We start from the raw sequence: 27,488 nt of genomic DNA, 5'->3' as shown, positions 1-27,488 counted from the left end.
ACTTTAGTCACATGGGTATAGCGGTCAGAGTGAGGGCGGGACTTCAGTCACATGGGTATAGCGGTGAGAGTGAGGGCGGGACTTCAGTCACATGGGTATAGCGGTGAGAGTGAGGGCGGGACTTCAGTCACATGGGTATAGCGGTGAGGGTGAGGGGCGGGACTTCAGTCACATGGGTATAGCGGTGAGGGTGAGGGCGGCACTTCAGTCACATGGGTATAGCGGTGAGGGTGAGGGCGGGACTTCAGTCACATGGGTATAGCGGTGAGAGCGAGGGCGGGACTTCAGTCACATGGGTATAGCGGTGAGAGCGAGGGCGGGACTTCAGTCACATTGGTATAGCGGTGAGAGTGAGGGCGGGACTTCAGTCACATGGGTATAGCGGTGAGAGCGAGGGCGGGACTTACACAACAACCTCCACAACGAAGGAAAACATTGATGAATATTTTAACACTAACTTCTGAACTTTTACGAATCTGTACTCCAACATAACTTTAACTACTTATGTAACTAACTATTTATGAATCGACAATGTGAGACCTGCGGAAAACCTCTCTAAGATACTTTCTCTCTGTATCACCTAATAATTACCCATAATGCACTACTTTTTATTTAATAATTCCGTTCCCCTGTTTAAATAGTACCTTTTTTAAATGACTGCTGTTTTTCATTTTCTTATAATGCTTAATGTGATTTTGTATTTTGACATCAAAGTGTAACTTTGATGTCGTCTGTGTTCTAGATCAAATTGAGGCACACAGGCATTAAATGCACATTGTCCTGCGTACTACAGTGAAGGTTTCAGTGCGCCCTAACAATTAATCCCGCGCCCCTCCCTTCTCCGTTCCATTTGGGAACATATTGGTTTTATTTCGCTTGTTTCGTATATTTTAATTAATTAATTAAGGGCCCCCACAGAGGGCGCCCCCAACACATTTGCCGCCCATGCCGAGCGCCGGTCCTGCAAACACACACGCACGCACACACGCACGCACGCACGCACGCACACACACACACACACACACACACACACACACACACACACACACACACACACACACACACACACACACACACACACACTGATGAAAACGCATCACAGCACAGCGCATTAATTAAATATTACTCTTTGTAATTATTATTATAAAGCCAGCATAATTATTTAGTAATGATATTATTTTATTTATGTATGATATATTTATAGAACAGATCATCGTTGCTCCTCTCCGGTTTTGACTGCTCTTCGTCGCATGTCTCTCCCTTGCTCCTCTGCGTCCCGCTCCAAACACATCAGAGCCTCTTTTCTGAGCGGCTCCCTGAGCGGCTCCCTGCGGCTCTCTGACAAGTTAAAGTCTATAAACATGGTCACTTTGTTTTGCCATTTCCGCTAAAGCCAAGACAGACCAAAAGTTTACCTCGGTGAACTTATAGGCATGGCTTATTTACCATTCCGCCCACTTCCTAGGTTCACACGCGAGCTCGTTAACCTTGTGTCTCTCTCAGAATAAACAACGAGTTGGACATTTACCACTCTCCGAGTCATACCTAGCCCGAGACGACCTACCACTCGGATCGAATTCGTCATCTTGAACTTGTCAGAATGGACCTTTCTTTAGGCCGGAGGAAAGTTTTTTTATTTCTATCTGCCTTATTGACCGCTGGTAAGTGTTGTAGCGTGGTAGGTATATTTGGAGTGAGAGCGTGTATTTATTTGAAAGGATAGTTTTGATTAAGTTTATTTAGTGAAACACACTTTTAAAAGGGAGACTAACTAATTCCATCATGCAACTGTTCCTGAATCCTGAATCGCAAGTCTGGCGGCTGGCGTCGGAGGATTCAGGAAGTCTCGCATATCAACCGATACAGACAACAGGCCTACGTGCATGCGAGGTCTACGCGACTCGCATCAAATTCAAAATAACTTTATTTTTCCGTTATGAACTTCACATGTGGAGGAGCAGCAGCGTGTGTCCATACCAAACAGTGCATACAATAAACAAACACGCGGGAAATAAATAAATAAATAATTAAAAAAGATTCCAGGTATTAACACGAGAGGATACAGTTCAAAGAGGGGTTCAGCCATTCAAAAGTCTTATGGATGCCGGGACAAAGCTTGCCAGGGCTACTTGTCCTTACTATAGGGCCCCTGTGTCAGTGGCCTGAGGGTAAGAGGCAATAGGCCTACTGGCTGTGTAGAGTGTGTGTGATGTCCAAGGTGATTTGTGTTGCTTTTTGCTTAGTCCTTTTGTCGTATATATTGATGAGTGATTCCTGCTGTTGTCCAATTATTTTGCTGTTCAGTTTGATGATTCTGTTTAGTGGGTTCCTATGGATGTTGGACAGTGCTCCAAACCAGGAAGTGATGTTAAAGGTGATTATGGATTCAATGAAACATCTGTTGAATTCCTTTGAGAACGTATTGATGGACCTGGAGTTTGCAGAGTTTGCGAAGGAAAAAGATGGTATCACTATTTGTTTTGAAGTTGAGTTAGTGGTCGGTTGTTGTCCCAAGGCATCTATATGTGTCTACCCTTTCTATCGGCTGGGGCCTTACGGAAGTCTATTATTAGTTATTTTGTCTTGGTGATGCTGAGATCATGGCAGTTCCGACTGCACCTGTCTGAAAAGGTGGCCAGCTCAGACTGTAACTGGTCTGATGAGTTGGTGGAGTCCACGATGACAGTGTCGTCAGAATACTTGATGTATGTAATGTCTGGGTTTGTGCTCCTGCAGTCGTTGGTGTAGAACAGTAAGCTCCGTGCAGCATCGTAGTGTGGCGTCGTCTACCACTCTGTGACGTTTGTATGAAAACTGAAGCAGGTCAGTGTACACTTACTGACCTCTGCCTGTAGTTGAGCGAGAATTAGCCCCTCAAAGTCTTTCATGACCTGGGATGTAAAGGCCACAGGTCGGTAGTCATTATCAAAGTTGGGTTTACTACTCTATACCTATACCTATAGGTATAAACAATATATTGTTTATATCCGATGGAATGTTGACACACCGCTACGTAGACAGGTTTACAAAGATACTACTGAATCAAAATCTGAATCAGAATTGCTTTTATTACATCCTTACTTACATCTTATTTTAAGAGTTAAATTCTTGGGCTTGATTCCTCAACAGCCAAATAGCAGCAACAATACAAGATAAAGCATATATTGGTAGGCCTACAAATTTAAATACGTAAAAAATAAGTCGCGGCATCGATAAATAATAATAAAATAAATAGTCAGTAGTATTAATAAGGGAAACTTAAACAGTTTGAGTAAGTTAAATAATAAAAACATAGGTGTAGTAAAGTGTAAGTGTGTTCTCGAGGTTATTACTAGTTATAATGTGGTCATACTTATATCATTATGGTTGTGTTTGACAGGAATGACTATATATATATATATAAGGAAGTGTCATGTGATGGAGTTATCTGTACTGTGATCCCCTTGATTCGTACTGTCTGTATGCGGTGGCACATAGAGAAGCTGTCCGGTATAGAAGGTGATCAGGGCCTCGAATCCGGATCCAGGGGCTTCGACAGTAGAGGACGGTCAGCTGATGGCTGACCGTCGCTCTTAGTTTTTCTCTCCCTCAACTTCTAATTTATTGACGGTTCCTAAGTGGAACCAAGGGGTTCCAAGGGGTTCCACTTAGGGACCGTAAATAAATTACAGTTTGAGTGACACAAAATCGGAGCAGGGCCGAGCTCTCTGAGTGGCCAACGACGTGCGTCCCGACCTAGGTCGCATTGGTCGCGACGTAGGTCGCATTGGTCGCGACGTAGGTCGCTTTGGTCGCTGTGTTGGTCGCACGTCTGGCTGCCGTTTTCTCGTCTGGCTGCCGTTTTGGTCGCTGGCTGGCTCGGTCGCTCAAAGTCTATGGGCGGTCCTTAATCAGTTAATTTGCATGTTATTAACGGTTTTTTTGCGACAGTTGAAGTACCAGAAAGGGCGAAAGCTACCTACAGCTCTTTATTGCTAATATTGTTTTAATATTTCTATATTGAAGTACAGTTTAAAATGATAAAATCTTTGGTCTATCAGTCTATCAGTCAAATAATGAATTTTATATCTTATATATAGACTATATATTTGTTTTGTTAAATGTCATTAAGCATAATAAGGTATATTATGTGTAACCAATGTCTTTCTGCGTTGTGTCTTGTATCTTCCAGTGAGGCACACACAGGAGTCGAGTACTAGAGGTTTATTCTTTCCAAAGGAGACAAAACAACACGGGCGTCACACACAATCCGGGATATCACTCTCCACTCAGCTCCGTGCATCAGCGCTCACTCACGCTAGACACATATATCCTGTGACTTTCAATAAATACATGTAAGGAATAAATTATAAAAATGTAAACAAAGCATAAAATGATCTCAAATAAATTAATTAAATAAAAAGACAGTATATTAAATATATACACTAATAAAGGAAATAAAATATAATAGAGAATTGTCATTTTCCTCACACTCATTTTACATATTTTACCATAAACAAAGACACATAACAGGCATACCTTTCCAAAGGAGACAAAACAACACGGGCGTCACACACAATCCGGGATATCACTCTCCACTCTACAAAACAAAGGAAGCAAACAATTGACCACACATACCGGATAAAACAACCGCATTTGAAATATCAAGGCGGGAAAAAACTAAGCTACCACCGGCTCAAGCTAGGTTACGAGTTAATCAAAATCCACCCTTCCAACAGTTCAATTAAATTGTCTAAAGCACCAGAGTTTCTCCCGCGTGCCTAAAAGCACGTCACAAAGCAGTGTGAACCACCACAGCCGTTCAAGGGCAACAAACAAGGGGTTAACATAAAAATCTAACGGAGAGAGACACAAACGGAACTCACCAGCTCCGTGCATCAGCGCTCACTGACGCTAGACACACAGGTGCAACGCCAAACCACTCCCCCGGGAAACAAAAGGCATGCCATACGGAACAACGAAATCAACTTACAACTAGGAACCAATATTTGGTGGAGTTCACAATAAAAAAAGGTATGAACAATGATAAAAAAATAACACAAAATAAAATTAAATTTAGCTCGGCTACATACTCCCCTCTGAACTTCACCAAAATACCTTAAGACTTTAGCAGAACACTCCAATACATTCACGTTATGCAACTCATTAGTTACTCATATTACTGAGAAAATGGCCGAGGAGGGCTGCGCAACCCTCCAGGGTACACTTGCAAAAAAGGGTGCCTTTTACACCACCTTACACATTACTTCATAAAGGTAATACTTAAATATACCTTTCAAAAGACAAGGAGTACCTAATATTTATCACTGCTACTCTAACACATTTTCAACCCAAACACTGGATTAAAGAATTGTCTCAAGGTACTTGATGGCTTACAGAGGTTCATCACTCAAGCTAGTATTTTCCTCTGGGTCATGTTCTGAATGAGTCTATCTACAGGTTTCACCAGCCTACCCACCCTTGTTCTAATACGGGAGACAACACTGATCACAGTGCTTGGGGGGTCATTGCTACAGCCTGTTTCATCGACCACTCTTGACACACTCATTGACCTCCGGCTAACACTTTCCCGCAGGTCAATGTCTCCAAGCTCTTCATCATCGTCAAGACATGTTTGGACAACAGAAGCACTATCCAGAACCCAACTGGATGTCCTGTCTTCTGTGACATCACCTGTCGCCACATCTGACACGCGGCTTTGTGTCTCGTCATGAATCGACTCAGATGACTCAGTGAACGATGCGTCAACATCCTCTTCATCTTCCACCTCAAGTGGAAGAAAGTTTGCGCACAGGAGGCGATTGCGATGCACAACCTTTTCACGGCCACTGCTTGTATTCCTTATCCGATAGGTATGACACCTAGGATCTCTTGAGACCACCATGTACGGGACAGACTCCCATTTGTCAGACAATTTCTTGCGTCCCCTTTCACATTTGTTTGACAAGAGTACTTGGTCTCCCTCAGCGATGTCATGACCTTTGGTCCTCTTGTTGTACAGTTCAGTTTGGTGTTGCTGACTGGTGACAGCATTGGCCTGAGCAGATGATAATGCCTCTTTTAACTCCTCCCTCAGTTTAAGGACATATTTATCATAGTCAGCGATGTCACAGTCCCTCTCCACATTGTGGAACATCACGTCAACTGGGAGTCTGGGGATCCTCCCATACATTAGATAGAACGGGGCGTAGCCTGTTGACTCGTGGGCAGTGCAGTTGTAGGCGAAAGTCAACGTCTGCAACATCTGGGGCCATTTTTGCTTGGCTCTTGGAGGGAGAGCTCTGATCATGCTTCCCAATGTCCGGTTGAAGCGTTCAACCACACCGTTTCCCATGGGATGATAAGCCGTTGTCCTCGACTTCTTTACACCAGAAATCAGCAGTAACTCTCGGATCAACTGGCTCTCGAAGTTGGCTCCTTGGTCGGAGTGAATTCTCTCTGGGAAGCCGTAGACACAGAAGTATCGATCCCAGAGCTGACGGGCAACCTGCTTTGCTGACTGATCGTGACATGGAAAAGCGTGAGCCATTTTTGTGAAATGGTCAGTGATGACCAGGACATCGACAGTTTTTCCATTTGGGATTTCGGCTGACCAAAAGTCAATGCAGACCATCTCGAGAGGGCTTGTTGTTTTGATGCTCTCGAGAGGCGCTCTCCCTTCAGGTTCGGGTGTCTTGCTTACCACACAGCGCTTGCATGACTTGACATATTCACGGACATCTCGTTCCATGTCAATCCAGAAGAACCTCTGCCTCGCAAGATATAGAGTCCTATGCTGTCCCTGGTGCCCAGCCTCATCATGGACACCCTGCAGAGCCTGCTTGGTCAGTGATGCAGCCACGACATACTGGTAACGCCTTCTCCCAGTTAGTGAGTCTTTGATCACTCTATACAGGATACCATCCAACATCTTGAGCTTTTCCCACTGCTTTAGAGTTTTCTGGACTTTGAGAGGCTCTTTGACTCTTTCTCGCCTCGATGGTCTACTACCACGTGACACGTAGTGTATGACTCTTGCCAGTATAGTGTCTTCCTGTTGCTTGTCTTGGAGCTCTTTAAGGGAGAAGACAGGTAAGGCACTTTCACCTGGTGGAACGAGCTTATGCACATTGTTTGCCAGCCAGGAGATCACTCGTCCTTTGGGTCCCTCAACCCACTCAACTTGACCATCCAGGACGGCTGTCACTTCTTCACTGCTCATTGAACTGCATGCCACTTCAGATCCACCCATTTTGACCTCTTGGCAGTTGGTGCTCAGCCGAAACACATCCTGTATCCTGTCATCTCGGATCTGCTGCGCTTCTTCCAGCAGAGCTCCATACGGCTCTGCTATAAGTCTCTCGCTGACCCGTGGCTTGACAAAGGGTTGTCTACTCAAGGCATCCGCGACGATGTTCTTGCTGCCTGGGATATATTGGATACTGAAGTCGTATGGAGCCAGCTTCGACACCCACCGCTGTTCACAAGCATCCAACTTTGGCTTTGTGAGGATGTAGGTTAACGGGTTATTGTCGGTCCAGACGGTGAAGGAATGTCCCTTTAACCAATGGCTGAATTTATCACACACAGACCATTTGAGAGCGAGGAACTCCAACCGATGAGCTGGATACTTCATTTGAGGGCGAGTCAGAGCCTTGCTTGCGAAGGCTATGGGACGTGCCTTGCTCCCTCCTTCGGGGACTTGAGAGAGTACAGCTCCCAATCCATCCAATGAAGCGTCGGTTGAGAGAATGAAAGGGCGTCCAAAGTCTGGATGAGCCAACACAACTGAGTTCAGTAGAGCAGCCTTTAGTTGGTTGAATGAGTTGCTCTGTTCTTGAGTCCAATCACCTGGGCTGAGCCTTTTGAAGTGAGAGGCCCGTTTTGCGTTGGCCTTTCCAGTGGCAGCGGCGGTCAGGGAGAACAGGGGCTTTGCCATGCTGGAACAGTTTTGTATGAATCTCTGGTAATACATTACCATACCGAGGAAAGACTTGATCCTTTTTGCTGACGGTGTGACTCCATCCTCCATCATCAAATCCGCTTCACTCATGTCTGTGATGACTTGTATCTTTTCAGAATCAGTAGCAACTCCGTTCTCGTTAATGATGTGGCCCAAGAACCTGACGCTTCGCCTAAAGAAATGGCATTTCTTCGGTGCCAACTTAAGCCCATGTCCTCTCAACCGCTTAAAGACCATTTCGAGTCTGTTCAGGGCTTCCTCTTCATTTGGGGCAAAGACCAAAACATCGTCAAGGTAGCACAGCAGGGTCAAGAAGTTTTGGTCTCCGAAGACACTCATCATGAGGCGCATGAAACTCGCTGGGCTGTTGCACAGGCCTTGGGGTAGTCGGTTGAACTCATGGAGGCCTACTGGTGTAGTGAAGGCAGTAAACTTCTTGTCCTGTTCATGCATGGGGACATTGTAGAACCCCGATGTCAAGTCCATGGCGCTGAATATGGTATTTCCCCCTAACGCAGCCAAACAGTCAGCTTGGTGGGGTACTGGGTGGGCATCCTTCACTGTGCGAGCATTAAGCCACCGGTAGTCCACACAGATGCGTAGCTCTCCATTTTTTTTCCAAACCAGTACTAATGGCGAAGCCCACTCACTTGATGACTTGCGTATGATGTTCTTCTCTTCCATCTCAGAGAGGACTTCTCTTAGTTTCTGGTATTGGCTTGGTGGGACACGGCGGTATGCTAGACGGAAGGGGCGCTCATCAGTCAGATGAATCCGGTGGACAAAGTCTTTGGCCAGGCCACAGTCCAGCTTGTCCTTGGAGAACACATCTCCATGCCGCTGTATGAGTTCCACAAGCTGGTTCTTCCAATACAGGGACACTTCACAAGAGTTGATGTCTATATCGTTCAATCCAAGACCAGCAAGCTTGTCCTGAAGGGTTGTAGTTACAGAGGTATCAGGGACATGGTCAGTGCTTACTCTTACGCTTTGGCCTTGTGCTTTTAGCTCTGTGTCGGTGACATGGTCCACTCCGAGCTCGAAGTCTTCAAGTGCCACACATGGTGAAACATCAGCTAACTTCATATTCCTCCTCAGTGTTACAGGCTTGTCACTTGGGTTCACGACCTTCACAGGAACCCACCTGTCTCCACTCATTGATGACACAGTTCTCCCTACCATGATGCTTTTCCGGTTTGAGTGGGACTTTGAAGGTTCCACCAGTATGGTACTTCCCTCTGAGATAGGAGCCTTTCCAGGAAGCTTTCCCCACACTATGTGCTCCTGTTTGGGCATCAGCGTCACTGCATTGGTAAGTTTCACAGTCCCAATGACGTCTGGGATAGTGTCACCTTTCCATCTTGTTATGCCCGAGAGCATGCTCAAGAACTGTTCGATGCCTGGTTCACCAGTGGAGTCAGCTTTACTCATCACGCGCCAATAGCTGGGATTTTGCTTGAATTGGCGTAGCAGGTGTTTCAGCACATTGGTGCCTACTATCATTTGGTCACGCTGACCTGGCACGACTAATGTGGGCACGATTGCTTCTTGTCCATAGATTTTCAACTTTAACTGATGAATGCACTTGGGCCGCACATGCACACCACCACAACCCACCAGAAAGATGTCTTCGCTGGACTGAGCATTCTCTGAGAGCAACCCTGCCTTGTGGAGCTCCTCTTCTGCTTCTTCACTCATTGTACAAGCCATTGAGCCTGTGTCTAGCATTGCGTGCAGTGCAACTTGGTCATCAACCAGCACATCAGTGTAGAATAGATCATCTGCTTTCTCGAGCTTGTGTATATTCTGAAAAATCATGACGCTGCCATTCGGTGCAGTCTTGCAGCTCTCTTCATATATTGAACGCGAGTCTTCTTCAGTTTTGAGGGTCTGACATAACACACTCACACTTTTCCCTCCGTAGTGTGAGCGACTTAGTTTCCCTGGTTAGGTGTGTGGTTCTCTGCTTGGGTTTGCCGTGGTACAGCTCGTGTGCAATCTCTCCTTGCGTGGCCAGGTTCCAGGCACCCGAAGCACCTGTTCTCTTTCATGCAGTGTTCACGTGTGATGTGAGTCTTGTCACCACATACACGGCAAGAAGTGGGGCGTGTCCACGGGGTCGGCCGTTGGACAGGTGAAGCTGCTCTGGCCATGATGCCTTCCAGCATGCTCAGTACTCGTTCTAAGGCCCCTGCTTCTGAAGAGGTGACTGCACTCACCTTTGGCTGTGTAGGAGGTTCTTGAACTCCAGCCCTCATTGCAGTCAGCTCTTCAACTACAGGTAAACAGGTAGTGGCAGCTGCTGTCACCATTTTGAACTTCTCTGCTTTAATGGGCCTCCTCCTTGCCTGGTGCTCCCTCTGGTGTTCATCGATAGCCTCTTGCACTTCCACGGCTGACCATTTGCTGATAGGCTTACACCGGAACACACTGGAGAGTTCTGGGTTGGGGCAGTTCCTGATGAACATCATAGCAATTTGCGCTGACATGGTCTCCCTCTTTTCTCCACTTTTCCCCAGATACCGGTCAGCATGCTCAGCTGCTGCATTGAGCCGGACCCAGTAATCTACTGGGTTCTCATTTGCATCGGGATGTGTAGAATAGAAATCAGCCATCGGTAAGCTGGACATGGGAGAATCACTGAAGTATCTTCTGAGTATGTCGTATACCACTTCAGGGTGTGTGTTGACATCGGCACTACTCTTCAGCCCCACTTTAACGATACTCTTAGCTCGTCCCAAAAGGTGACTGAGGATTTCATCGGCCTGCTCTGAGGTTGGACAGTTATTTTTATGCAGGTAAGTATCCATCACCTCTATCCACTCTTGTACTGTGTATTTGTCAGAGCCATCTCCTCTAAACATCACTGGTTCCTTGACAGCTGCTTTTACCATGATGTTTAGTCGAGACATATCAACTGGGGAAGGCATGGGCTCGAGTGGAGGGGAAGTCATGGGAGGTGGTGAATGGAGCCCCAGTGGCAAAGCGAATGGAATGGTGGAGTGGGGAGTCATGGGGGGTGGGCAATTGAGTTTGGGGGTACTTGTTTGGTTGGCTAATATGCGACTCACAACAGTGTTACCAATGTGGGTTCCCAGCTCCCCTAAGAGGTCACGCAGTTGTGCCAGAGTGTCATTATCAGCAGTGGCGGGAGTGGAAAACATCTGCCTTGCTACAGGCGTACCATTATCTATACTCTGAGGGCTGCTAATGCCTGGCGTCCTAGTTTGCTCTGCATTCCCTGGTTGCAAACACCCTCTACCCATCCCAAATCGTGTAAAATCCATTATAATTAAAACACAATGAATATGGTGGAATATAACAGTCGAAATGTGATGTTAAAATAATATTTAACTGTACAGGGACACTGTATTTGAGGAAAAATAATAATAAATTGTGGAAAAACACAGCCACAAATAAACGGATCCTTCCTGCTTGCTGTACGATACGCTTACTTGCTCACAGCATAACCTCGGCGATCTGCAGCGGCTGATCTGAAGAATCCGGGTCACGGCACCATTTGTAACCAATGTCTTTCTGCGTTGTGTCTTGTATCTTCCAGTGAGGCACACACAGGAGTCGAGTACTAGAGGTTTATTCTTTCCAAAGGAGACAAAACAACACGGGCGTCACACACAATCCGGGATATCACTCTCCACTCAGCTCCGTGCATCAGCGCTCACTCACGCTAGACACATATATCCTGTGACTTTCAATAAATACATGTAAGGAATAAATTATAAAAATGTAAACAAAGCATAAAATGATCTCAAATAAATTAATTAAATAAAAAGACAGTATATTAAATATATACACTAATAAAGGAAATAAAATATAATAGAGAATTGTCATTTTCCTCACACTCATTTTACATATTTTACCATAAACAAAGACACATAACAGGCATACCTTTCCAAAGGAGACAAAACAACACGGGCGTCACACACAATCCGGGATATCACTCTCCACTCTACAAAACAAAGGAAGCAAACAATTGACCACACATACCGGATAAAACAACCGCATTTGAAATATCAAGGCGGGAAAAAACTAAGCTACCACCGGCTCAAGCTAGGTTACGAGTTAATCAAAATCCACCCTTCCAACAGTTCAATTAAATTGTCTAAAGCACCAGAGTTTCTCCCGCGTGCCTAAAAGCACGTCACAAAGCAGTGTGAACCACCACAGCCGTTCAAGGGCAACAAACAAGGGGTTAACATAAAAATCTAACGGAGAGAGACACAAACGGAACTCACCAGCTCCGTGCATCAGCGCTCACTGACGCTAGACACACAGGTGCAACGCCAAACCACTCCCCCGGGAAACAAAAGGCATGCCATACGGAACAACGAAATCAACTTACAACTAGGAACCAATATTTGGTGGAGTTCACAATAAAAAAAGGTATGAACAATGATAAAAAAATAACACAAAATAAAATTAAATTTAGCTCGGCTACATATGCACAAAGCACTTCGTTATAGAGTGATATATTAGTTGTAATTTGGGGCATATTGAAATAATGTATTTTCGAAATTATACATATCCTATTTCTTTTGTTAAATATCATTAAGCCTGATAAAGTATAGGTACAAAGTTCTTCGTTATAGAGTTATATAGTTTAATAAAAGTACAACGACTAAACGTCAATGGCACAGTGGTACAAGTGGTAGTGGCCCTAGGTTGGTAGTCATCACAATGGCTGTTCGATACTCATCACGATCAGGTATATATTTGCCATTTTACTCAAAGTCGTAATCGTAATCGGTCTCTTTCATTTGAACATTTTTGTATGATTTAGTACGATGGTATGATAATCATACGACGTAATGACGGGCAGCAACGCCTGGCTGGTATCGGCTGGCTAGCTGCGACGACAGGCCAGCCGCGCTGGCTGCCACTGGCCGCGCTGGCTGCCACTGGCCGCGCTGGCTGCCACTGGCCGCGCTGGCTGCCACTGGCTCTGGCAGGCTGACCGACTAGGTCGCGACCATAAAAGCGTCGCGACCCTTTTGGCGGCAAATAGGTCGCAACCAACCAGAGGCTGAATGAGCGACCTGTGGCAGCCAGCCATTGTCACCATGGCTGCTACCACAACCAAAAGTCTATGTTATCAGTTAACATCTCATTGAACAGAATAAATATAGGCTACGTGCGTCAGTGTAATAAAAACGTACATGCAATAATATATAGCTTAGATATTGATAGACCAATATGCCTTTTTATAATATACAAATAAATAGGCCTTTTGGTCTATCCATCTATAATTAATTTTAAATTAACTTTGTAATACAGTGATGCGTATGAATTTGTATTGATTATATTGTAGCCTATAGCCTTTTCTTTTTTAAATGTCAAAGGCTAATGAAATATCCCATGAAGCAAATGATAGTGTAATATAGTTCTATAAAAAGTGTAACGGTGTCTATCATAAAAGCCACAGTGGTGTCATTGATTATAAGTGTAACGATGTTTCCCTTGTTAACCACAGTGGTGTAACTGGCAGCGATGCTGGGTTCGTGGGTTCGAATTTATTCACAATCAGATAGATTTTTGCTCTTTTAGTCAAACTTATTGACGCTGGCTATGGCTGGCTGCCACAGGTCGCTCATTCAGCCATACCTCTGGTTGGTTGCGACCTATTTGACGCCAAAAGGGTCGCGACGCTTTTATGGTCGCGACCTGGTCGGTCAGCCTGCCAGAGCTAGTGCCAGCGACCAGCGGCAGTTGCCAGCGGCAGCCAGCGGCTGGCCTGCGTCGCAGCCAGCCAACCGACCCAGCCAGCGTCGCAGCCCGTCATTACGTCGTATAATTATCATAACATTGTACTAAATCCTGCTAAAATGTTAAAATGAAAGATGCCGATTGCGTCAATAAGTTTGACTAAAAGAGCAAAAATCTATCTGACTGTGAATAAATTCGTACCCACATCCCCTTGATTACTAACCTAGCATCGCTACCACTTACACCACTGTGGCTAACATGATTAACATCGTTACACTTATCAACAGGTACACCACTGTGACTTCTATGATAGACACGTTACACTTTTTATAGAACTATATTACACTATAATTTGCTTCATAGGATATTTTATTAGTCTTTGACATTTAAAAAAGAAAAGGCTATACAATATAATCAATACAAATTCATACGCATGACTGTATTACAAAGTTAATTTAAAATTAATTATAGATGGATAGACCAAAAGGCCTATTTATTTTTATATTATAAAAAGGCATATTGGTCTATCAATATCTAAGCTAGGCTATATATTATTGCATGTACGTTTTTATTACACTGACGCACGTAGCCCATATTTATTCTGTTCAATGAGATGTTAACTGATAACCTAGGCTTTTGGTTGTGGTAGCAGCCATGGTGACAATGGCTGGCTGCCACAGGTCGCTCATTCAGCCATACCTCTGGTTGGTTGCGACCTATTTGCCGCCAAAAGGGTCGCGACGCTTTTATGGTCGCGACCTAGTCGGCCAGCCTGCCAGAGCCAGTGGCAGCCAGCGCGGCCGGCAAGTGGCAGCCAGCGCGGCCGGCAAGTGGCAGCCAGCGCGGCCGGCAAGTGGCAGCCAGCGCGGCCGGCAAGTGGCAGCCAGCGCGGCCGGCAAGTGGCAGCCAGCGCGGACAGTGGCAGCCAGCGCGGCTGGCCTGTCGTCGCAGCTAGCCAGCCGATACCAGCCAGCGTCGCAGCCCGTCATATAATTATCATACCATACCATCGTACTAAATCATACAAAAATGTTAAATGAAAGAGGCCGATTGCGTCAATAAGTTTGACTAAAAGAGCAAAAATGAATCAGTCCGTGGAGAGAATAGAACACCGGTCTTCAGGATCATAACTTAGCGTCACTACCGCTTGTACCACAGCTTGCGCCACTGTAGCATTGATTTCAAACTATTCCTCTTATATTAAAGTATAGCCTATCGCTCTATAACGAAGAACTTTGTGCATAATATACCTTATTAGGCTCAATGACATTTAACAAAACAAATATATAGGCTATATAAGATATAAAATAACATTAAATAAATTATTTGAATACGCCCCAAATTACAACTTATGTATTTTATTGATACTGATAGACCAACGATTTCATCATTTTAAACTGTACTTCAATATAAAAACATTAAAACAATATTAGCAATAAAGAGCTGTAGGTAGCTTTCGCCAGAGAGCATGGCTTTCTGGTACTACTTCAACTGTCGCAAAAAACCCGTTAATAACATGCAAATTAACTGATTAAGGACCGCCCATAGACTTTGAGCGACCGAGCCAGACGAGAAAACGGCAGCCAGACGAGCGACCAACACAGCGACCAATGCGACCTACGTCGCGACCAATGCGACCTAGGTCGCGACGCACGTCGTTGGCCACTCGAAGAGCTCGGCCCTACTGCAAAATCGTTGTAATTTACATTGTTTGTGACTTGCTCATATTAGAGACAATCATCCCTCTTGCTCCACTTGCTGATTTGAGTATCTCTGTCACCACCAGTTTGGTATTCAATAAGTTCTGAGCCCTGTTTCAGGTAGCTGGTTTTGAGGCAACCCCGAGTTTGTTCGCTCTGAGTTAGTGGAAACTCTGGGTTTGCCGTTTCAGGTAGCAGGTTCAGCGCAACCGAGAGTTAGTTGCTGCGGCAACATACGCCGTGGACCTAACCTGCTCGGGAGGTGGTTAGACCTACTCTGAGTTTGTTATCTAAGGCTGAGGGCAGCTCTCCGACAGAAGGAAGTGTTAGAAATGGCATGTCCTTTTCTACGAGAGCCTGTGGACGTAGAGGCTGCGATCCTCAGAAGGAATCTCCTTGAGGAACGATTATTAAGACCCCGGCTGGATATACTTTATTTTCCTGATAATTTTCTACACGAGCGCTATCGTTTTTCAGCGCAATCTATCATTCATTTAGACCACCTTCTCAACCCCCATGTTAACTGTCAAACGCACCGGGGGCATGCTTTAAGTTTAATTTTTTATTTTTTATCGCAATTAACGCATGTGCAGAATGATCCGCCCCGTGCATCCCACCCGCTCTGTGGTACAGTCACTTCAACGTTGTGGCTTTCCCATGATCAGAGTAGCTGACTAACCACGGACCTATAACTGCTGCAAGTCAAGAAACTCATTTTAAGAATGCAAGGCAGAAAAGACCCTGGTACTGCTTTTAACCAGATGCTGTTCTTCTCTACATGCACATGCTCAGCATAATCGTCTGCATTGTTCACTGAAGTAAAACCCAGAGGCGCCGCATCCCATTAGGCATACCAGGAAACTGCCGCAATTGTTTGGGGGCCCCGGGCCACGGGGGGGGGGGGGGCCCCTAGAGCCAAAAAATAAAATAAAATCGCTCCAAGATAGTATATCGCTTAAATATAGTATACAAATATATAATACATGTTGAATATAGCTGTTAAATTAGGTAGAGCAGGCAAAACAGCACAATTTATTTGATTTCAATTAAATATTAGTTTACCTGTTTAAACTATATTTTTGTACTTAATTTGCTGCCAAGTCCTCGTGGGGCAACTCGGGGTTGCGTAAATTGACACACACACACACACACACACACACACACACACACACACACACACACACACACACACACACACACACACACACACACACACACACACACACACACACACACAATTTACATATTGAATAAGTGGAAGATATTAAACTTTCCTCTTATTCTATTTTACTAATTTATTTTACTCTCTCTCGCGCTCTCGCTGCCGCGGCGGTATTGCTTTTTTTTGTTAAAATGGGTAACTGCTCGGCATACACGTTCATTAGAATTTCCAATTCCGTGGGGGAAAAGTAAGTGGATCTACGCTTTTGGTCCATGTTTGATCATGTTATCAGAGATCCATTGATGATGGCTCCTCATAGTCAACAGGCACGCCCTCAACCCAGAGTGAACATACTCAGAGTTGATTAAGCCAACGCTGATCACCTGTTCTGAAACCGAAAACCCAGAGTTGCTTTTCAACCCTGAACTCTGAGTCAACCAACTCAGAGCGCAGGATTAAACTCAGAGTATGTTAAACCAGCTACCAGAAACAGAGGGGTGTTCCACGAACGGAGGTTTAACAAACACTGAGTTAACGCTGAACTCTAGGTTGATTGACCCTGTGCCGACCAACCCAGAGTTTTCGGTTCCACAGCAGCGGTTATGCATTAGTTCAATCAACTCGGGGTTGGTTAACACAGGGTTGTGCGCGTCCACGCCAAACTTAAAAAGACGTGATGTATGGATCATGGAAACCCTGATCGATATGGCGAAACGGGCCGCTTATTTCAATGAAATGGAACTCCAGGTTCTCCTGGAGAGCTATGACGAGGAGAAGGACATTATCACAAGAAAAGGGAACGCTAAAACCTCTGGAACCCGGAGAACCAAAGCCTGGCAGCGGATCGCTGACCGCGTAAATGCGTTAGTTACACGTCAAAAGCATGATCCTTAATATTTGAGCCATGAATATATAAATATCCCAGTTAAGCATTCTTAAAGATCCTACCACATAACCCCTTTCTTCTAAAACAATATGTACTCCGATTGCTTCCAAGCGGTCAGAAGATCAAGTATAAAAATGAAGTATAAAAAACATACAAACTGGTAAGCTTTTCCCACCATCGTATTGGTATAAATTTAAATAAGCCATTTTTTTAAGCCAATCGTGAAAAGGCCGACCGTCGGCAGACTGGATCTGGCCCTCAAATTGTCTTGACCCCGGTGGAGGAGCTGTTAATAAGCATAAATTCAGGGCGCCCTGGCATGGAGGGGGTAGGCCTACCTGGAGGTACCTACCACCTCAGAGAGTCATGGGCCATACCCCACACTGGTTGAATGTAGGTTTTTGTGTTTTCTTGTGGCCTATTTTAGATTTTTTTTGCCTTCGAAGTAACACATGCAAACCGTGTGCTTGCCACAGCGCATACTATTCCAAATGTTTCTTTTTTTGGTAACTGGGTAGAAAACCTAAAAGTGACAATTCATCAACTTCACAGATCAAGATGGATCAGTGCTTGTAATGAAGCCGCCGGCTACGATCGAACATTCTCCAGTGGATGCAAGTCCGTTAGGACTATTTTATTCTTTATGTTGTAAATGCCTCTCGGCATAGTAGGCTACTCAGACAATATTGCTCTTTGTATGATAGGAGGCCGATACAAATCTTGGATGGGTCATCTGAAACGACTGTGATGTGCTCAGCATCTCCAGCATTATAGCCTAGATAAAACTACCATTTTAAAAAAACGGAGGGCTACGCAAATAGTCTGGAGTGAACTGAGGCCAGGTCCTCGATTGGTAGTGTTGGCTATCTAAGGCTATTTATATGTATTAAAGATTTGCGCGAGAATCTATATCTCTCCACTCCAGCAAAAAGTCATCCAATATGCCAAGATGTCGAGCCGTGGTCTTATCAATCGCTCCCGGTGGATTGCACGTATAATTTGCGCTCTGATATCAGCAGTTCTCTCATCAAAAGGGCATGCCATTGTGAACACATGAAATCTGCGGTGAACGCCGGTTGAAATACCCAAAACCGGGTTATGTTTCAAACTTAACCTGCGCAAAACCTGGTCCGACCAGGTTTGATTCAGAGCATATGTTGCTATAGCAACTAACACACCGTGATCCTTTTGGAACGGAAAACCTAGGGTTACCGAAAACCCTGGGTTAACTTACCCGGTTATGTGATAAAACCGGCTTTGTGGAACACCCCACAGGCCTCTGGTGGCCCCGTTTTCTGTTGATCAACAGTTCTGCAGGTGACTTCCTGTGAGCCAGTGGTGTGGCTCACAGGAAGGGCTAGATATTGTTTCCCGAGTCCATATGAGGTTTAGGAATCTGTTTGTTTTAGCAAATTCAGCTTAGGATCTACAGCTAAATTGAGGTCCAGTGTCTTGTTTGCCAGGCTCGTAAAGAAAGACTTGGTGTGGGGAATCACGGCAGAGGCTTTGGTGTCCTTCAGTTACGCAATTTCCGGTCCGTGCCATGAATAGAGGATGAGGTATATTACCACTTTGTTCCAAATTTTACTCTATGGCATGTGTGGTAAGCGCACTCAAGGGTTCCACAAATTAAAGCATTTGGTACGAGAGGACTTTAGCATTGTCTATTCTGCATTCCCGTCTGGTTATAGGCCGATTCTTGAGGGTCAACTGTGAATGCTCTGGCATAATGTCCCAACGTTGCAGAGAGTAGCAGGTTGTCAAGTCCCTGGGAAAGTTCAACGAAGCCTACTGACTGCACAGAGGCTGAGTCACCGATCACCAGGTTTAAGGTGTGGCTCACACTGGATTTCCTTCCTTTGTGTCCAGCACTCTCTGATGTACACCCTGATGTTTCCTCTGCAGGTGGCTTTCTTTGTGATTTGTTTGGCCACGACTGTCAGAGATGTTTACTTTGAGTTTTTCTAGATGCTTATGAAAGTATCATACATGTCTTTCAAAGTTGTGTCATGGACGAAAACAACAACCCACAGAATGCTCCCCAACATCTTTCTACTGTTTACCACATGCTTGACAATGGATTACTGCCAAGTGTGGCTTTTGTCAGGTATACAGTCAATTATGACAGGCAAATACTTAGCTCTCTGAATGGCCTCCACATGCTTCCGTTCAGCCTGACTAAAAACAAGAGTTATTGTGGTTCTTTTTTTGGGATTCTTGGCCAAGCCTAATAAAGGAGCCTCCTTTTATTTGGCTTTGCCAAGAATTCAAACTAGGCCAATTCATAATCAACCTCCTAATATGTATTGGCTTCATTAGATTTGTATTGAGCCTGGCCGTCTTTTTTTTTTCTTAGCCTTAATTAAAAATGCTTTCATCGTTTATTTGGTAGGCCTATCGTTTAATGTCTGTCAGTGTCAGGTCTACATCTTTCTCTTCATTACCACGTGTTCATTCAGGTTCATTTCTTCAAGGATAAGAAAAAATAATGATTGTACAAAGGTTCATATTGATGTCCCTATATTCTTTGTTATAGATATAGTTAGACACCCTTTCTCTTTCATCTACAGTTGGCGTATTTGGTGACCCGTGCAAAGTCACCCATCAGGGCAAAGCAACGACGTACAACATCTTAAACCCTGTCAGCAATGCAGACTGGGAATACAGCTGGGCTGATTCTAATGTAAGTTAAACATTTATTAAGGTGGATTATTGGATTACTGAATGATTGTGATTGATATTAAAATGAGCAGCTGAATATTTTATTCAATGAGTTTAATAGCCTACTGTTTTAGTGGCATTATGTTGCACATTAGGGTTATGTTGCACTTCTCCAAAGCATTGATTTATTTGCCATTTCTAGCAGCAACGTTGTACTTCAATTTGACACGGAGTGACATACAGGCCGACACCATTTTCAATTCTGGGATGGCTACAGTAAGTGTTCTTATGGCACGTTTCCACCGGCGGGTTCGGTTCAGTATGAATAGGTGCGGTACGCTTCGCGTTTCCTCCGCCAAATGTGGGCGGGGTCCCGACTAAGCAGTGATTAGCCATATTTATCTCTCAGTGCTCCTCCGTTGGGGTACCAAGACGGTGGAAAGGAAACGATGGAAACGCGCCGTATTAGATGATTTGGCAAAGGACCACGCAATACTTTGGAGAACAAATAAGATGTTTTTGTGATGTGTTTAGTTTAACTTTTAGGTAAATTAAGGTGTATCAATGTGTGTGTCAATCATGTCTAAAAGTCCTACACGTTCTTCCTGTACGCTTGAACTACAGGGCACTGTACTGGCAACTGACGGAGATCCCAATAATGGAAATATATCCTCATCTGACTCCTTCCTCACGTTGCCTGGATGCCTGAAGAAAGTTTGTGTTACAATTGATTGCCATCCGAAGGTAAACGAACCTCAGTACTTGAACTCCATTCAGACAGGAAGCCCTGTGCATTGTTGTCATCTCTGAATGTTTTCTGTAGCTGGAACTGACCCAATCTCCGCACAGTGTTTAAATATGTCAGTTCTGAACCTTTCGTGAGTCTGATTTCCAAACATTGGCATCATATCTTCACAACATAGCCACTATATCAGGATTATTCCTTGTTTCATGAGTAGCCTATTCATTAAAATAAGAAATAGTTTTGTGATATTGCTACTCCTGTATAACCATGGACCAACCTGGTCCTCCGAGCTCACATAAGGTTTCTCTCTGCATATTTAGCGGGCCTATTGTTGAAAAGTAGGATGTAAGGCTATGTTACTGCAAGTAAAATAAATGGTGAACATCGCTATTGTTACATTCTGGTCCAAAAGATGACTTGACACTTAATCACTTCCACCCAAGCATTTTGTTATTTATTATCTACTAAAACAAAAGGTCAATCATTAATAGCCCCTTGAATATAAGGGCCAGTCTGATGCCCAATCTTTGGCTTGGTGACTGGTTAACACCCGTTTTGTCCGAGTGAAAGCAGGAACAAGAAATGTTTATTTTGCAATTGCAATACTTAAAGAGCCCATGCCATTAAAATCACATTTTTCCTATTGTTTGTTAAATAACATAGGTCTGAATAAGTTTGTGAGCTGTGGTAAGTTTGAAATCTATGCAGTTTGTCTGCTGAATGCAATAGGCCAGTCATACTCAAGTAGCGGCCCGCGGGCCTTTTGTGGCCCGCGGGGTGTCTATTAATGGCCCTCGAGCTGTTTTGAAAAGTTTTATAATTATTAAAAAAAAAAAAAAAAAAAAAAAAAAAACGTGCTGGGCGCTCTTATTTTGAAACCGCGCGCCGCGATCTCAATACGAGGCTGGGGGTTGCAACGATAAACAGATAGCACTCCAGCCCACAGACCGCTCCAGCCCTCCCAAACTCGAGGCAGACAGTCCATCTCAGCAGCAGTCAAGGCCGATTTAGGGTCGTTTTAGACGCAGAGACGTAAGCATGTAATTTACACAAGGGACTTGTTTTAGACAAGTTTTGATTTACGGTTCCTTTAAGGTTCCTTAAGGATTGCGCGTGTTGCAAGGGGATTCTCCGCCAGAACAGTAGGGGGAGCAACGAACGAATCTGTGGGCGTGGAAGTGGAAATCGCTGGCTTGTTTATATTTATAATTATCATAATTCGTTCTTGTGTTTTCTTCTTCTCCTTCTTCAAAATTCTTCATTCGCTTCTGTCACGGCCTTTTAAAAATGGCGCTATTATGCTGTAAAACCGGAAATGTGAGACTCCTGAAAGGATGTGGTTAGCTGGCCAATCACAGTCTTTGCGAGCTGCGTAGGGCCGTAGTGTTTTAGTCGCATAGTCAGGAATTTTGGCCGACGCACTTAAGCACGTAAGGGGGGTTATTTTACCGCGCAAGGGGGGGTTATGTATCTTACGTGCTTACGCGTTACGTCTAAAACAGAGCATATATCGGCCTCAGTCACACGTATACCGACCGGCCCCTTGAGTCACTGAAAAAAAAATTTGTGGCCCCTCATCATTTCTACTTGAGTACCCCTGCAATAGGCAATGAAAGGAAAAAGGCAGAAGAAATGAGCTGATCTGGATAAGGTGACACTGTGACGTAGCGTTGTCAAATTATTATACATGGCTCTGCCCACTTGGTTGGTTCGTAACCACCCACAAGAATTCTGAAGGAGTCGTGATTGAGCTAGTGCTAAATGTTAATACGTGTACGGTAGTTGCTTAGTTCGTAGAAACAGGCTAGTTACAGAATTTTGAATGCAATGGCAGAACGACATCGAAGTACATGAACTGCGACATGCTGCCTGCCGCCGGTTGCCGCGAGGCACCACCGCCGCGAAGCACCACCGCCCGGCAGCGGGCAGCCGGGCGGTGGTGCCTCGCGCCGGCAGCAGGCAGCAGGCAGCGCGCGGTTCTGTCTAATACAGATTGATGTGGAAGTGGAAGAACCAGAGACGTCGGAGAACCCGACGAAGTCCTTTGTGATTCATTATATCGTCTGGACGTGCACACAGCTTTTGGCCGTGATAATATGTATTATTTGATATATATATCTCTGTATTATATGATATTATTTAGATATAGAGCTCCAGGACTATTCCACTTCCTTTTTATTTGGATAACCGTTCTGCTGTTGGTGTGATGGCGCATAACACGTCGGACTCTCGTCTCTGGTATTTCTACAACGAGACTCGTAGTGGGGGTTATCTCAGCCAAGGTTGAGAATGAATTGGGGGAAAGGAACTTTGGCTTTGACTCCCTGAAGTAGGCATGAACCACGACATGGAGGAGAAAGGGATTGTTGACCACGGTCGTCTCCCGCCGGATACATTCGCGGCCAACAATCCCCTTCTCCTCCATGTCGTGGTTCATGTTCTTGAGGGAGTCAAAGCCAAAGTTCCTTTCCCCCAATTCATTCTCAACCATGGCTGAGATAACCCCCAATACGAGTCTCGTTGTAGAAATACCAGAGACGAGAGTCCGACGTGTTATGCGCCATCACACCAACAGCAGAACGGTTATCCAAATAACAAGGAAGTGTACAACACTTGCGTTACAGTCCTGGGGCTCTACATCTAAATAATATCATATAATACATAGATATCTATATCAAATAATACATATTATCACGGCCAAAAGCTGTGTGCACCTCCAGACGATATAATGGATCACAAAGGACTTCGTCGGGTTCTCCAACGTCTCTGGTTCTTCCACTTCCACATCAATCTGAAGAAGACCCGGTCGTTTGAGATTCATAATAGCCCATCGTCTGGAGGCTCACACAGCTTTTGGCCGTGATAATATATATTATATGATATAGATATCTATGTATAATATGGGTTTCTAAGAGCCATTGCGATACATCCACCGTAAACAGAGCGCATGGTACCGTGGCTACAAGCTGCTCAGGGCCAGGTGATAATATATATTATATATTATATGAGATATCTATGGATAATATGGGTTTCTAAGAGCCATTGCGATACATCCACCGTAAACAGAGCGCATGGTACCGTGGCTACAAGCTGCTCAGGGCCAGGTGACAATATATATTATATTATATTAGATAGATATCTATGTATAATATGGGTTTCTACGAGCCATTGCGATACATCCACCGTAAACAGAGCGCATGGTACTGTGGCTACAAGCTGCTCAGGGCCACACCCCCACCCCCCTCCTTGACCTGCCTTGACACGCCCACCATAACCAGAGCGAATGGAACTGTGGCTACAAGCTGCTCAGGGCCACACCCCCACCCCCCTCCTTGACCTGCCTTGACCCACCGAAACAGCGCGTTTGGGGGAAGCTCAATGTGCGACTGGTTCGGAGTGGCTGTAACTCTGCACCACGGCTGAATTTCGGGGACGTCTTTGAATACTGTGTTTGTGGCCCACTAATACCTATATTAAAGCATCCATAAAATAGCATGGCATGGGATCTTTAATAAAGAGGTATTGACGTCAGCTAGAAGCCATCAATGCTATCGAATCGGTTCTACAACTTCCAAATTGCAACACTACCAAATGGAATATACATCTGTGAGTCAGTGGTCCCAGAAAGTGTTTTAAGAGTTGACTTGAAGAGTTTACATCCTGTAAATCCCATGTTCCTTTTCTACTCTCATTGTAGCACCACACAACCTGCTGCCCCAGTGAGTTTATTTTTATACTTGATGTATTTGATATATATTATCAGCAATAAACATAAATATTTAATTTTGAATTCATGTATTTTTGCTTAAAATATTATTCCAATGTCAACATTATTTCAATGTAAAACAAAATTATATTTTCTCAAAATAATTTTCTGTAAATCTGATGTGTTGATGGAACCAATATCTTGGGGATAAAATTAGTATGAGTTGAATTATATGAATGGTTGGTTTTAAGTTTTAGTTAATGTTTACTTTGCATGTTCATTCCAACAGCTGACTGCCCTGCTGCACCAGAACCTCAAGGTAGGGATGCATTACTTTCACCAACTCCACAAATAGCAACATGCAAACCTATTGTCTTCTGTCTTAGTTATCTGGTAGATTACGAATGTCTACAATTAATATATAGAATTAGACTACGCCAAATGTGGTCGTTATTTATTTTAATTTTAAATGTTTTCTCTTTTTCTACTGAACTTTGGTTGTTCTTGTTGTTTGGTCATCTAATGTGAAGTCTTTTGAGTGCGGTACATTTAATTTGACCTGTCAGTATTGTACTTTTACAGCTATACCCGCCTACAAATCTGAAACTAATTGTTGGTCAGAAACTTTCATTTCATGAGCAAATGTTCTCATTCTGGATCCAATTTTTTGCTTTGTATAGTATATAAACCATGAATTCCAAAGTAACACATAGATTTACCTCGTAAAATTAGAACAATCTTTAGTGTTTGCCAAACCTGAACCAAGATATTCAACACCCAAATCGGTAGATTAATTTGAAATATAGTCAACAATTACACAGATGGTCATATGGGTTCAACAGAGTTAAGCAACCCTGTTGGGGGAGGCTGAGTGTGGTAGCCATTAGTGTGTGGTCTAACTATGCGTTGATTCAGATTCAGAGGATTTGTCAATAACCCTTCAATGTATTTCTGCTTGTAGAACACATTGACCCCACAACCAGCAGCCCGGCTCTCGCTGTAGTCTGGACTCCAGAGGGCATTGCAGGGACTGTGGTCGGGACTGTCGTGGTCATTGTGGTGGTCATTGCGTTGGTCATTGCGGTGGTCATTGCGGTGGTCATTGCGTTTGAAAAGAAAAGAAAGAAAAAGGGGTATTGCAAACAACATTTTCGATCACAGTCCAATGTCCTCATTGTCGCAGCCAGTAATTAGGAACCATCTTCACCCAATTAATCCATGTGCAATTCACACTGTTGGCTAAACATTATTTTCACCTAGATCGCAAAATTTTGTCGCTCTTTACTGTGAATCTAATGTGTGTGTTTGTAAGCCTACATCTATTCTTCTGGATGTTCAGTGTGGCTGTATGAAACCCATATTATGAGGGCTCGAACAATATTATGGTGCTCTTGTGCATTGAAGACTCTTTAGCCTACAGTTGATTACTAATTGAATTAATTGAATATGGATTAAACACCCGATAGAGGCAAGGCCTACATAGTTTAGTGAAGTGTATGCACAGACCAAACGATAGAAAGATAATCAATAGGTTGATGTGGTCTGACTGGTTACTGTTGATTTACTGTTGAAGTAGATAATGTTGATACTAAGGCTTTGCCACACAATGTCTTATGGATATCATAGTAAACTGTAATTTGAGATTATTGTGCGCCACAGAATTTTTTAATGAATTATTCCTTTAAAATAAGAGATCTTTTTTCCTTTGAATTATACATTTTGATATGGTGGAAATATTTACATGCAGTTTATTTATGATGATGCCCTTTTTTCACTTTCTAATAATGCAGTTGGTTGGAGCGGATCAAGGGAGCGTGTTCTTCAAACGAACCACAAAGCGGAAGGGGAGCAGATGGAAGACCAGAGGTTATAGCGATGCTAGACGTTTAGACACGTGACAAGGTTGAGTTCTATTGGCTGTGGAAGCTGGCAGACTCTTAATGCTGTACCAGAGTGTGCACTTTGGAGTGATTTTGGTCCAGTAACACAGAAACGGGATCATGTATAAATCTGAATAGGCTGAATATTATAAATCTATAAAAATATGAATATTATATTATTATATACTAGACAAAGTATTATTATTATTATTATTATTATTATTATTATGATGATGATGAGGCTGGTCAAGTGGAGTGAGTTACAATGTTCAAATGAAAACAATACTATAAATCCAGTGTAGAACTGTGATTGCTGATCAACATGGGAGGCATATGTAATGATGTGGAAGCTGTGGAAGCTCTTCATGCTGCACCAGGGCGTGCACTTTGGAGTCACGTGTATATGAATGAATCTTATTATCGAATTGAATTTTGTACTCTCTTTCTCTCGAATATTGCATTTAATTTACGACTATGGACTTAAAAAAAATCAATATATACAGTATCTATAAGTTATACAAAAATTCTACAATTTATTTCAAACTCTAGGCCTATATACTCACATATATATATATTTTAACAGGATCAAGACAATAAACCCTATTAGATATAAATGCATGTTATTCTCCTGTCTCTTTGATTTCTGGATGGATTATGTATACGGTTAAGGGTTCAGCATGGGCTGTGTTCTTGAGACATTGGCAAGGGGGCGTTTTTTTAATCTTCCGATTTGGCGTGATGATGACTCACAGAAGGGAATTTACTAACCACAGAAACGTCAGCATGCGGTTCAACTCTGATTGTTCTTTGCTTCATAAATAAATTGGCTTGACTAGTATTGCAAATAATCTCAGTCTTGCACTTCTTACAATCTCTGAATCCTGAAATTCATAAAGCAAAGTTGACTGTCTAGGTTTGATGTCAGAGAGATAGTACAGTGAGCCAAACGCTGTCTACTGCCTCCCCCTCGTGGAGAGAGATGGTACTGACGCTGATTATTATCATTGTTTTGCTGTCGTAGATAAATATAGCTATAACAGCGATACTATAACATAATATAATATCGCTCTCGCCCCCTCTTC

General features: G+C 43.8%; 2 protein-coding genes across 3 annotated transcripts in view; both read left to right on the top strand.

Annotated features, from left to right (window-relative positions):
- The window catches only part of LOC115547199 (mucin-2-like), a gene marked incomplete at both ends in the record, with an annotated part of 211,274 nt that overhangs the window by 154,949 nt on the left and 28,837 nt on the right, over positions 1-27,488 (top strand). The window lies entirely within an intron of this gene.
- On the top strand, positions 1,325-27,024 carry LOC115547243 (uncharacterized). Of its 2 annotated transcripts, XM_030361312.1 has the most exons (7): positions 1,332-1,661; positions 19,985-20,097; positions 20,700-20,819; positions 24,518-24,539; positions 24,816-24,845; positions 25,488-25,659; positions 26,317-27,024. In XM_030361312.1, exons 1-7 carry the CDS (start codon positions 1,601-1,603, stop codon positions 26,414-26,416), a joined length of 618 nt encoding a protein of 205 aa, XP_030217172.1. In that variant the 5' UTR covers positions 1,332-1,600; the 3' UTR covers positions 26,417-27,024. The 2 variants fall into 2 exon arrangements, with proteins under 2 accessions (XP_030217173.1, XP_030217172.1); XM_030361313.1 differs by lacking the exon at positions 25,488-25,659 and having other exon boundaries at positions 1,325-1,661.

The sequence above is a fragment of the Gadus morhua genome, chromosome 7 (assembly GCF_902167405.1).
Source record: "Gadus morhua chromosome 7, gadMor3.0, whole genome shotgun sequence".
Taxonomy (NCBI): Eukaryota; Metazoa; Chordata; class Actinopteri; order Gadiformes; family Gadidae; genus Gadus; species Gadus morhua.
Note: the sequence above shows the minus strand (reverse complement) of the source record. Positions and strands in the feature narration are given on the sequence as shown.